We start from the raw sequence: 13515 nt of genomic DNA on the forward strand, positions 1-13515 counted from the left end.
CCAAAACCTTTTGGGCCCCACAAATTCGGACACAAAGAATGTGTCCCAAGATGTATTTCAGGTAGAAACAAGAGCATCAATGACGCAGTATCTCAATACTGGAAGTTTTAATTTTGATTCCTAATTTCAAATCTTTGCTCTGTCTCTACAATTATCAATATCAATCATGGTACAACAAATATATAACTTGCATTTTTGCTACTTTGCCACGAATAGTCTCTGCAGGTTACACTTTATCCTGCTAGTCTTGCCTTTAGCGCTCATTGCCTGTTAGTCGAAAGAACGACGTTGCAAGGTTTAGTAATGTCATAGAATATTTAAGAACTTGTTTTTTATGTGGTATCCTCCATCTTGGGTCAGTCTCTGTTGGACTTTTTGGTCATATAGTTTATAGTTTGACGTCAATGACAACGGCCAAATTAGAAGAGGTGAACAACTCGACCATATTCTTGATGCCTGCCTTGAGAGCTAGGCCTATTGACCTACTGTATGTTACTGTAGACTGTAGTGGTGACTACCATCAAAACTGTGTCCACTTCTAGATATCAAAACAACCCACGTTTTTCCATCTCAATTTTTCTGACATGAAGATTTCATGGATTTATGACTTGGAAAAAATAATGTAAAAGAAGATTACAAGTTTTTATATGCAAGTGATGGGTGGCCTCCTCCTCCCCTAATAGCCACCTCAGTTCCTCTCCATTTTGTTATTTTATTTTAATTCTTTGTACATTTGATGTCAAACATTACAGGTTCAAAAGAAAGCTAAACATACTTCTTATAACCTTATACATCTTATATCCTTATAAATAAAACATAACCTTATACAATTTTTATAGTCTTATAAAAGTTGTGATGCTATGGCCGGCTCCTCTTTTATACGTACCCATCAACAAACTTACCCTGGTCCTTCCTAGGAAAAGCTGTCTGAACACCAGTACAATGCTAATGTGGCTATCACTGAAAGCCTAATAGACCTAGGGGGCCTAGGCCTATATATATATATTTTTAAATGCACTAGGCCTACAGTAAGTAGCCTTCAGAAATACAAGAATGTGTATACGTAATTATACAAAATACATGAAGGGCAATCAAACAAACTTATCATGGCCCTTGCTCTGAAAAGCTACCTGAACACCAGTACTATCCTTAAATGGATGTTACAAAAACGAAGGCCTAATATAAATTAAATGCACTACGTAGAATTCAGCAGTACAGAATTTGTATATGTAATTAGCATGCAATACACTACACCTGGCGTACCTAACTACAATACAGAAAATTGGTCGCGAGGGTAGCCATTTTCGTATATCTAACATGTAGCTGCCATGAGTCATAGCCAATCTGCTACAAAACAGACTTGGGGGCGGGGCTTAATCATCAAAAACGGACCTTTTTACTAAAAGTAGGGGCGGCAGCTCAGTGTTGTTTTAAGAAAGAAAAATCATTTAAACATCAAATAAAGCAAATAAAAGCCATAAAATGTCATATACAGCTGGTAAAATTCTTATTAATACCTACCTGTAAACAACAAATGAAAGTTTAAAATGTTAATAAAATATATAATACATAGGACCCTATCTTAGACGATACCACTGTTGACAGACAATTCTATTCTATTCTCTTTCATAAAACATAAGTTTTGGAGCGTGTGCAAAAATGGGTTGTTTAAACTGTATTTCAGACCAAATTGGCCCGATTTGGACATAAATCGGTGAAAAAGTCATAGAATGAGATAAAATTCTGGAATAAAAAATAGTAACTTTTGTTGGCCTATATGATATATGCTTGCTCTGAAAATTCCAGAGAAAAAGAACTTTATATGAAGACGCTGAAAAATTTTTAAGAGAGGAGAGAGTCCCACTTACTGTTACAATATCTCTATACATGTAATGTATTGAGATAATAAAATTTAGGCCCAAAAATGGATCCGGAATTTTTGGGGCCGAGATGGTCAAAAAAATTAGGCCTACATGTACCAGCTATTAACCAACAACTGTGTACCAAGTTTGGCTACACGAGGTGCAGGTTTATTGCAATGTAAATATTTTAACGTTTGACCCCATAACCTAGTCACACCAAAAACAATAGTGCACATTTTTCTCACTGTAGTATATGTATATAGCAAGTATGACAAATATACATCACTCCGTTGTTGATTTATACTGGACCCGAGCAAGTATCACAGACACACACGCCAACACGCTAAACTGCATAGGTTTCTTTGCTTCCAGCAAGGAACCATAAATTGAAGTAACGAAGTTGAACTATTTACCAAGAACTCAAAGTTGCCGATGATGAAGACGGAGTACGCTGCTCTGGTGAGGGCGACATTCAGCTCATTGTGATTATCAAGGAAGCTGTAGTAGGATAACAAAAGGTTTTTTTTTGGAAGACTTCTTGTAGTAAGAATATTTTTCAGATATAGGACATGAAATATCATAGATATGAAGTGAAATTTCCGTCATGTAAAGACGTACAACCATATCAGTCAGTTGAAAACAACTGCTGCAGACGACAACAAACATGATCGAAAGAATAAAATTCTGTGTTGAAATTTTACCCCAGATATTGAGAATACGGTTGTGTCTTAACACAGGAGATGATCACAATATCCTTCATCTTCCCTTGAAGTCCTTTGATATCGCCTATGTAGGGTCTAGGGAACAAACAGACATTAACAAAAACAAAATGAAGCCACCAAAAAAACACAAAATCGTCTCCAAAAAAAACAAACAAAGCAAAATGGATTTTACACACCCCATCATTTACAAACCGGTATCTTTCAAAGATCACTTAGTTTTGGTTTAGTGCTCCTCAAAATGATGATTTCAATAAGATATTCCTTTTTGTTCAATGGTTGCATTCCTTTTCAGTGATTTTATTCCTTAGCCAATGGCGGAGCGTCCATACAGTCAGAGGGGGCGCATGCCCCCCCCTGACGGACTCGAATGGACTGCTGGCGCCCTTTTCAGCCTTTCACCACTTTTTACTTATTCACGATTATTGACTTTTTTATTGCGCTCTCAAATACCTATTGATATTTGTCACATTTTGTTGGTGTAATTTTCTGACAAAATGGCGATGACACCTATTTATCCTTCGTTTATCTGCAAATTAGCAAGGCCCGGAAAGGGTAATGTCCGGCGATCTAGGGAGTATCTTTACTCAAAAAATTCATGAAAAGGTTGGCTTCTCTAGGGAGGGGAGTCACGTGCCTCCTGCCGCCCCCCCTCCCCCCCTCCCTTCTTATCCAGCTAGGACGTCTCTCTTGCTCTCACTTACCCAGCACGATTATTAATCTTCTGTTTCAGCCGTCTGACTTGTTCCCGGTACGGTGCTATGATCGCTAGACTAATGTTGTGACCAGAGTGCCGAAAGATAGTGTCAACCAGATTCTGCACCAGATCAATCTCTGCTTCGTTGATCAAATCACTTTAATTGTTTCAGAAATATCACAATAAATTACATACAATATCAGAAAATTATACTGTCTGTCAGAAAGTGAAAAATCCTTGGAACCATATTCACAGGTTTATAAAGCAGGCAGATCACTTAAACCAAACTGACTTCTATGTTGTTTGGAATTGTTAAGGTGCCATCAAAACGAATCAATCAATTTCTGCAATTTTGTTCCAATATATCCATTTGCTGCCAAATGTGGAAATGATGACCTTTCTGATGCGAGCAAATTTAAAATTTTGAATTTTTTTGGAATTCTGGTGATGCCTACATGTAAAATGGTGGCACTTAGAAAGGCTTTTGTCACCCAATATTTTCTGAGAAATATGCATTTTTTTGTGTGTAACATCAATAAATTGAATAGTAGGTGATAATTCATTCTTTCCCGTGGCATGAAAATGTTCGCTACTCGCCCCAATGAAAAGAAATATAGGCTAATTTAAGGTTCAAATGATGCTGTAAAGGAGGTTTTATACTCTACTATGCTAAATGCTAAAGAAATGATGGTTGCTAAGTCAAAATTTGATGCAATTTTTTTTTATGTATACTTGACAATTACAATGCGGGTTTTCGGACGCTTGCGCGGGTCAGCGGGTTTGGGTGTTAGAATGCGGGTCCAACCCGCGAAATGCGGGTCAGTTGGGAGCTCTGATGTTGAATTTTGAAACGACTGAGTTCATTTCCATACAATATAACTTGATACAATGAGACATATACATAAATACAATAACTAATGATATTGAATTGTACCATCCAACCAATGATACCCAACCATACCATATAAATACAATAGATGCATACATATACACATACATACACACACCTATAGATACATACATACAAGGATGTGTAGGAGGCCTGAGAAATTGAGAGCATTCTAATTATGTATGAATATTACAAGCCTTGACAAGAATGGTTTAAAGTTAAGAATCCAATGCAAAATGCAGTTTTAATGTACATAGGCTTACCCACATAAAATAACATTATGTTCAATAGAAAGTGGGGTCTCTTAAGCAAAAACCCAGTTGGGACAATTTTTTTCGATACTGTTCATTCAAATCCTGCTTCCGAGCACTCGGAAAGACAGTATGAGTAGTTTGTTGCTATCAGATAAAAGTTGGGAACTGTTCATACTGTCAGAACGAGTGCTTTGAAGCATGAAATAGGATGACAGTATAGTGTGGTATTAGCATTACAAACAGAGTAAAGGTTAGGAACTGTTCATACTCTCAGTACGAGTGCTTTGAAGCATGATATAGGAAGACAGTATAGTGCTATTAGCATTACAAACAGAGTAAAGGTTAGGAACTGTTCATACTGTCAGAACGAGTGCTTTGAAGCATGAAATAGGATGACAGTATAGTGTGGTATTAGCATTACAAACAGAGTAAAGGTTAGGAACTGTTCATACTGTCAGAACGAGTGCTTTGAAGCATGAAATAGGATGACAGTAGAGTGTGGTATTAGCATTACAGAGTAAAGGTTAGGAACTGTTCATACTCTCAGTACGAGTGCTTTGAAGCATGAAATAGGATGACAGTATAGTGTGCTATTAGCATTACAAACAGAGTAAAGGTTAGGAACTGTTCATACTGTCAGAACGAGTGCTTTGAAGCATGATATAGGATGACAGCATATAGTGCTATTAGCATTACAAACAGAGTAAAGGTTAGGAACTGTTCATACTGTCAGTACGAGTGCTTTGAAGCATGAAATAGGATGACAGTATAGTGTGGTATTAGCATTACAAACAGAGTAAAGGTTAGGAACTGTTCATACTCTCAGTACGAGTGCTTTGAAGCATGATATAGGAAGACAGTATACAGTGCTATTAGCATTACAAACAGAGTAAAGGTTAGGAACTGTTCATACTGTCAGTACGAGTGCTTTGAAGCATGATATAGGAAGACAGTATACAGTGCTATTAGCATTAGGAAGTATTGTCCCAACTGGCTGCATGAAACATTCATAAGGATATTCATACCCATCAGATGTGGCTTTCTCTTCACTGTCTTTGAGGTTGAATATGAGGTACGGCGTCAATTTGAAGTTCTCCCTTCCATAAATGGGGCTAAGAGGGTGAGAAAAGATGATTCAATAACTGGACGAGAGTGCAAGCTACAATACACGAAGTAACTTCTAATGGATGCTAAATTGAAAATAAAGCCATTCTCAATTATTTAATTTCCTATTAGGGCCAGGGGGAAAAAAATGGTTGCAGGAAAGTCTCCTCTTAGGGCCAGGGGGAAAATATTGCTTGCAGCAAAGGGTTTGAGGGAATCAGAATGTTACCAAAACTAGACAGCAATATCCAGGGTTGTATTTTATGTGTGTTTAGGGGGGGGGGGGGGTTTGATGCAAGATTGAGGGCAGACTATTGTTTTTTTCCCATATTTTTTAGTCGGCCTGATTTGGCATACAAGCAAAGAGCTTTTTTTCACAGCTATATCAATTATTGTTAATGATATAGCAACAGCACTCAACAACAGAATATAAAATTAATTAATGGTATAGTGTTACTATCATTCTAACTAACATTTAACAATTATATAACAATATGTACCAAACATAATGATCTACTATTGACCTATTCAGTATGATAAGCCATAACTAATGATATCCAATCATACCATAAAACTAATGATATCCAACCATACCAACAAACTAATGATACCCAACCATACCAACAAACTAATAATATCCAACCATACCAACAAACTAATGATACCCAACCATACCATCAAACTAGTTATAACCATACCAAACTAATGATATCCAACCATACCAACAAACTAATGATACCCAACCATACCAAAAAACTAATGATATCCAACCATACCAACAAACTAATGATACCCAACCATACCAACAAACTAATGATACCCAACCATACCAACAAACTAACGATACCCAACCGTACCATCAAACTAGTAATAACCATACCAAACTAATGATACCCAACCATACCAACAAACTAATGATACCCAACCATACCATCAAACTAGTAATAACCATACCAAACTAATGATATCCAACCATAACAACAAACTAATGATACCCAACCATACCAACAAACTAATGATACCCAACCATACCATCAAACTAGTAAGAACCATACCAAACTAATGATATCCAACCATAACAACAAACTAATGATATCCAACCATAACAACAAACTAATGATACCCAACCATACCGTCAAACTAGTACTATCCAACCATACAAAACTAATGATATCCAACATACCATCAAACTAATGATACCCAGCCATACCATCAAACAAGTTATAACCAACCATACAAAACTAATGATACCCAACATACCATCAAACTAATGATACCCAGCATACCATAGAACAAAATGATTCCCAACCATACCAAAAAGCTAATGATACCCAGCCATATCATATGCCTAATGATACCCAACCATACCATTAAACTAATGACACTCAACCATGTCATCTCACTAGTCATCCCTAATAAGTGATACTCAACCACATCAAATGATATCAGTCCATACTTGTTCCTGATTCTGTTGTGGTAAAAAATTTTGTTCGGAAAGCTAAATATTTCTGGATGGCACCAACATTGATCTGTGAGCCTTTGAACCGGATGAGAACTACTCCCTTGGAAGTTCATCCAGAGACGAGTGAAGAGAGACTGGGAGAGTTTTAACCGACTCGGAATCTGAGCGGAAAAGAAAAACAATTATTAGAGTTAAGCAATTCAAACAGGAGTCCAGATGTTTCTTGATTTGTTGATCAGCAAAAGGGGAACATAATAGAAAGAATCATGGTGGCATTGAACAACATGAAAACAAATGCAACTCTTGCAAACATTGAACATTAAAGGAACTCCACATCCTCCCTTCTTTCCTCCTCTTCCACCCCTCCCCCTCTCCAAAATATCATTGTTTTGGTTGTCACACCTGTGGAAATGCCTTTGGTTTCAGCTCCTTTGGGTCTCCAGCAAGTACTAACTTAGTTATAGTACTGTACAGGGGTAATATTGTGTCCACTTCCAGACACTGACATGCCTGCAGAAATAAAAGAAATGAAAAAATATGATACAAGGATATTAAAAACAAAAACATCAACTTAACATAACATCTGGGACTACCATCAATTCTGCTCTTAATGATTTTCAATGATGACACAACATAAATATTGACATTGATATGTTGTAGACCATTCAATGGCACTGCTATCAGGTTAGGTTTGTATCTTTACGACACATTTAATTATTGAGAAATGCCTCGTTAAACATCTGAGGTTCTTTGATAAAAGTGGCTGGTTTACATAATGTGCTACCGGTACTGTGGCCACTGAGTGGATAAAGGCGGTGGCATTTGAAGGAATGAGGCTTAGCAATCTTGAGGTACCGTGTTCGATACCCTGCCGGGTCATCGTTAGGTGGATTTTTCATCCAAGAGCAATCTATGGTTTTCTCATATGAAATGACTTTCTAAATTTGGAAAAGATTCCAAATTTGAGTTAAAATGTTGAAATGGAAGACACCCGACAAGTAATTCGTAATCCATAAGCCCTTGCGGGTTTCTCCCACATTTGTGGTCGCTTAAGATGTTGTAAAAATAACTGCTACATGTTATTATTATTATTATTATAATACACAGACCATTAGAACAGTTTGTTAGAAGCAGCTGGGAAAAAAAAAACTCAATTGGAAAACAGAAGACTTTTATGGCCTCAAATGAAATGTTGATGATGTAGTTTGAGTTTGATTGATTTCCACATAATATAAATACAATAGTGAATAATTAAATTACAAGGAGGTGGAGGAGGACTGAAGAAGCAGAGCTTTTACAAGCAGTGCCCAATTACAAGAACAATAAACGAAAAAGGACACGTGGTATTAAATGTCGTCCAAGGATGCTCTGTTGTTTATATGAAGTTACAAAGAACATGTTTTTGGTTTAGGTATTTGCTTTCACAAAACGATGGATTGACGTTAACATTTAGGTTTGCACTAAGGTAGGGTTACCATATTTGTTTTTGAAAAACCAGGACACCGATCCGCGTCCTACACTGATCCGCGTCCTGGGGGAGGGGTCTAAGGGGAGGGGGTGGAAAATTTTTCGTTTTTCAAAGGTGCCTAGATGCAAAATGGTGCAATCTAAATCACTCTAATGGGGACTCAGGGAGGTCCCCAACTTGAGTGAATTATGGTTTGGCTCCAAGTCTAGTAAAAATTAACAAAAAGTGTACTGTGCCACAGGGCAGATTGGAGTCCAAAAAATCTCCTCTGAATTTATGCACCTAAGCATACTTCTCTGAGGATCTGATTTTCCTCAACAAGGAAGGCCGCCGATGTTCAATCACAGATTCACAACACTTCATACTTCGGATTGGCGCGCGTGATACTCTGCCTAAAACTGACATTATGTTAGATAGGGCAATACTCATAATTACGGTGTGTTCACGCTATTGACTGCGTTCTACTATACTTTGTGAGAGCCCGTCTACGTGCAGGAAAGTGGTGTGTGTCTCTACTGCTGTCCGTATATGGTATATAATATATTATAGGTAGCAGACGACGCGAGTACGCGTTTATTGCGTATAAATTTAGTTGGAAATCATTTGCTCGTGACTTGTGAGGTTAAATTAGGGAAAACCTGTCAATTCCTGTGTGAAATTCTTGAAATCCGGATATTATTGCCAAATTGGAAAATCCACCTGGACGCCCGCGTAAGTCACGAAAAACCGGACATGTCCGGGTAAAACCGGACGTCTGGTAAGCCTACACTAAGGAGACGACATCATTCTCACTTGAGCCTACTTTCAAGGTGGATATCGTGAGAACCGAAATAGCTACAGAAACATTACTGGAGGGGTTAGCCTGGTGTAAAACAAAAAAATCACGGAACTTTGCAAAAGTTGCGGTATAGGCTCCAGTTTGCTTATGCTGCAGTGTGTTAGGATAATAGTTTTTGTCCCCGAGGTAGAAAAGGAATCACAGATATTCTGCGAATTCACGGAAAAAGCTTATGACTGTTACTGTCACTCATTTTTTTTTTTTCGTTTTTCTTTAACTTCTTTTAAACACTGTAGGTTAACACTGAGACAGGTATCGAATGTAAAAGAAAATGTCACCTCGTCAATAATTGCGCACGAAAAGGTGACCTTTAGTGGATCGTTGGCTGGCCGTCTGAGCAACTTCTGCAAGACCTGTAAATTATAAAAGGAGACAGCTAGCTATAAGAATAAAGCGATCCCCTGACGTCACTAGCGATTAAAATGAATCATGTAAGAAATATTAAAGAATTATTGCTCAACATTCATATTCGTGTCTAAAACTTACAAGTTTGCCAACATATATTTGCTATTGTCCAAATAGTCTTGTGTCAACATATCATCGTTGTCCTACATTTTTTTCCGGTCTAATATGTTGCTGTTATACTGGCCAACGATACTGTTATTGTCTAAAATAGAGCAATCAAATCAATCAAAACGTTGATCCAAGATTAGTTCAATATAACAGCAACAGAGACGGCGACAGACAAGAAAAGAACAAAATTGCTCGATTTTCTTTTCGTTTTTTGGATGAATATAGATGGAATGCAGAGTGCCTAGAAATGTTGGTAACCCACCGGAGAACTGACATCGCTGACTCTGCAGCAGATGACGTCTGCTTTCACAATCAATTCCTCTCTTGTCTTGTCAGGATTAAACTCTGCTTTGAAGTCATTTTCCAGCTTCTGTTCCACCTCCCTATTGGATCGAAGTGCCGTCTTCTCCTTCCGTAGTTTTTCAATCTTGGAATTGAGAGGAAGGTTTATAACCAATCAACTAGTAATGCAACTTACAGTCCTGTGTGTAAAACTTGTCATTCAATAGCAACGTTACTCACATTGCCTATTTATCATTCAAATAGCATCATAACTCACATTGCCTATTTATCATTCAAATATCAGTGTAGCTCACATTGTCTATTTATCATACAAATAGCAACATAACTCACATTGTCTATTTATCATTCAAATACCAATGTAACTCTCATTGTCTATTTATCATTCAAATAGCAACATAACTCACATTGCCTATTATTCTTTCAAATTAGCAGTGTAGCTCACATTGTCTATTTATCATTCAAAAAGTAGTGAAGCTTACATTGCCTATTTATCATTCAAATACCAATGTAACTCACATTGCCTATTTATCATTCAAATAGCAGTGAAGCTCACATTGCCTATTTATCATTCAATAGCAACGTTACTCTCATTGTCTATCTATCATTCAAATAGCAGTGTAGCACACAATGCCTATTTATCATTCAAATAGCAGTGTAGCTCACATTGCCTATTTATCATTCAAATACCAATGTAACTCACAGTGCCATATTTCTTTGGAATGCTGTTGTATTGGATACTGGCGTCTAAATCTTGTTCCCTCATTTCCAGCATCCCAATACGTTTTCGTATCTGCTTCAGTGTGTTATCATGTTTGGCTGTTCGGGGAGGGGGGCAAAAATGTATGCAGATTTTTAGATGAATTGTGGACTATTAAACTCTTTATTCAATCAAAATTTGAACTGAAAAAAATATTAAAATGAAATGGAATATTTGTCAACAAAATTTCATTCCTTGCCTAATGATCGAAGATTGTAAACACCAGGAATGATAGAGCCCTGGTCGTCGTCATTCACATTTTGAGCAAGAATGTAATCGTACAGACATAGGACATACATAAAGGTTGACACAATTATTATCCATAATGGAAGACATGCGTAAATTAATACGCTGGGCTTTTGTAACAATGCAGACTCCATAAAATCCAATACCTTCTGTGTCCTTCACAATTTTCTCCATTGAAAATTTATGGTACTTTCTGCCAATATCCGCAACATCACCTAATCGGAGTATGAAATGAGTAAGACCAGCGGGAGCTAGTGAAGACAAAAGAAAGATCAAAAACAAATCAAAGAAATATTTCCTGAGATTTAACTGTACACAGCACATTATCACAAAAAAAGATTATCTCCCATGGAGTGTATGACTTTTTGACACATTGCTGTATAAATAAGAGCTACAGTCCATTCAAGTAATGGAACATATTGAATTGAAAGCTGAAATGGATTGAACGGAATACTATATCAAAAACTTTGGGAAAAGCCACAAGAGGGGAGGTGGAGGGATGGGGTGATAAGTACTGTTTGGATGATCAGGATCGAGGTTGTCTCTTGGCAGAATATTCCAAACGTGTTGGAGTAGGACATCCAGGGCACAATCTGATGGTGCACAAAGCAGAATCTTTGGTTTGGACTTCAATTTATCAGCGGCTGGCTGTGAGGAAGAGTGCTGATGGGAAAGCAGAGAATTACAGATCAAAATTAATACTAATATATGAGTATTTTCTAAGAAATATTTATATCCTTGTGTCAAAGAAGAAAAAAGATCGCTTTCCGTAATCATACGTAGTCTACGTTTTTTAAATCACATTTCTCACTACAAGATTTAAAAAATCCTTTCCCATCTTGATTTAATACTCTGCAACGCTAACGAGTAGGATCATATTAAACGCAAAAGTCAAGAGAAAGACAAGCCTGGTAGAACTAATAAATATTGGATACAATGAGATCAAAGTCCGCGCCCTCACAAAATTCAAATCACTGAACAAAATCGAACCAAAGGAAACATGCAGCATTTCATTTTTTTTTTTTTTTTTTTCCAAGCAGCTTTGTTAAAATTGATTTCTGAGTTAGTTTGTCAATTTTGAAATATTCTAAACTAAAATCATACAGCAGTGTAGGTCATAAGGCTTGAATAGTTCACTTTTGATTTAAAGAACTAATACTTGGGTTTCCTTTTTTCATTATTCAGATTACCTTTTTCAATGTCTTTAACACTACCATGAAAAGTGTCCATTTAAGAAAATAACGGGAACGGATTAGAGTCAATGTAAATATGTAAATATAGTTGCAAGCGCCGGTTTGTGGCTGCACCCTAGGGGAAGTCCCCCAGGTGACACGTGGCTGGCTGTGGTGCACTGTGGTGCCCCAGGAGAGATTTTTTGAATTGTGCACACTTTGGTGTGTAGGTGTGACAAGTTACCAATGACCAGGGTTAAGTACAGCGCGGCGAGGCCTTATTGTTAGTTGCGCTATATAAGAACTGAGAATTTTTATTATTATTATTGATTACTTTGTCATGGAAGTTCACTTTGAAGATATAACAAATTGTGGAGGGAGTGTATTAAAGTCTAATTTGAAAAATATTTTGTCTGTTTGGGACCAAAGTTAAAAAAAAATAAGACAGATGCCAGTTTGATGTCATCTGGGAAAGAAACACTCACCCTCAAGAGGCATGCTATCAAAGTTGCTAGCGTTCTAGTTTTACCAGAGCAAGGAGGGCCCTGCAGCATGCATATTCTGGGAACACCATAGCTCTCCTGAATACAGTGGAAGGCACCTCTCACAAAATGTCTTTGCTCTGTATTATGATAATGCTCCTGTTAGGAATAGAAATAAAGCGTTCAATAGGTATACCACTCTGTTGTGTTTGCAACGGTTGGGGGGGGGGGGAGAAGTTAAATGTTACAAGGAATAGGGGCCAGTTTCACAGGGGTTTTGTAGGACTCAGGGCTGACCAACAGTAGCCTCTACTGCCATGAAACCACAATAGCAAAAAATATGTTGTTTATTGGTTCCGTTAGATTCAAAACTGACACTGGACACTGGCCCAAACAATATAATTTACGTTATCAAATAGCCAATAATACTGCATGGGTGATCAATAGATACTGTACTTCCACCTAACACTTTCCCCAACTCATCAAGATGACCATATATATATAACCAAAATAACCTACTATTTCCAGCTAAATTAGACATAAGTAATCAGAAAATGAGACCTAGGATCAAGTTAACAATATCTTTTAAATGTTTTCAATGCAGATATGAAAGTGCCATTGATAGTGAAATTAATTTGCAACAAGGGCAGTAAGATATTTTTTTCTGAATTCTTTCTTTTCTTTTTTGCTTATTTCTGCTGTAGGGAGGTGGCGGGGTGTCGTGGTTATTTTGAAGTGGAAGTTTAAGT

General features: G+C 37.2%; 1 protein-coding gene across 3 annotated transcripts in view; it reads right to left on the minus strand.

Moving 5' to 3' along the window:
* The window catches only part of LOC139963057 (uncharacterized), a 37254-nt gene that overhangs the window by 4593 nt on the left and 19146 nt on the right, over positions 1 to 13515 (minus strand). For all 3 annotated transcript variants that reach the window (XM_071963727.1, XM_071963656.1, XM_071963577.1), the window contains exons 15-26: positions 12770 to 12925; positions 11628 to 11775; positions 11259 to 11363; positions 10810 to 10925; positions 10069 to 10233; positions 9572 to 9646; positions 7390 to 7497; positions 6982 to 7148; positions 5447 to 5533; positions 3286 to 3435; positions 2564 to 2659; positions 2276 to 2360 (exon numbers count right to left, since the gene is read on the minus strand). In XM_071963727.1, coding sequence (XP_071819828.1) covers positions 2276 to 2360; positions 2564 to 2659; positions 3286 to 3435; positions 5447 to 5533; positions 6982 to 7148; positions 7390 to 7497; positions 9572 to 9646; positions 10069 to 10233; positions 10810 to 10925; positions 11259 to 11363; positions 11628 to 11775; positions 12770 to 12925 — 1458 coding nt within the window. The remainder of the gene's footprint in view (positions 1 to 2275; positions 2361 to 2563; positions 2660 to 3285; positions 3436 to 5446; positions 5534 to 6981; positions 7149 to 7389; positions 7498 to 9571; positions 9647 to 10068; positions 10234 to 10809; positions 10926 to 11258; positions 11364 to 11627; positions 11776 to 12769; positions 12926 to 13515) is intronic.

The sequence above is a fragment of the Apostichopus japonicus genome, chromosome 1 (assembly GCF_037975245.1).
Source record: "Apostichopus japonicus isolate 1M-3 chromosome 1, ASM3797524v1, whole genome shotgun sequence".
Lineage (NCBI taxonomy): Eukaryota > Metazoa > Echinodermata > Holothuroidea > Aspidochirotida > Stichopodidae > Apostichopus > Apostichopus japonicus.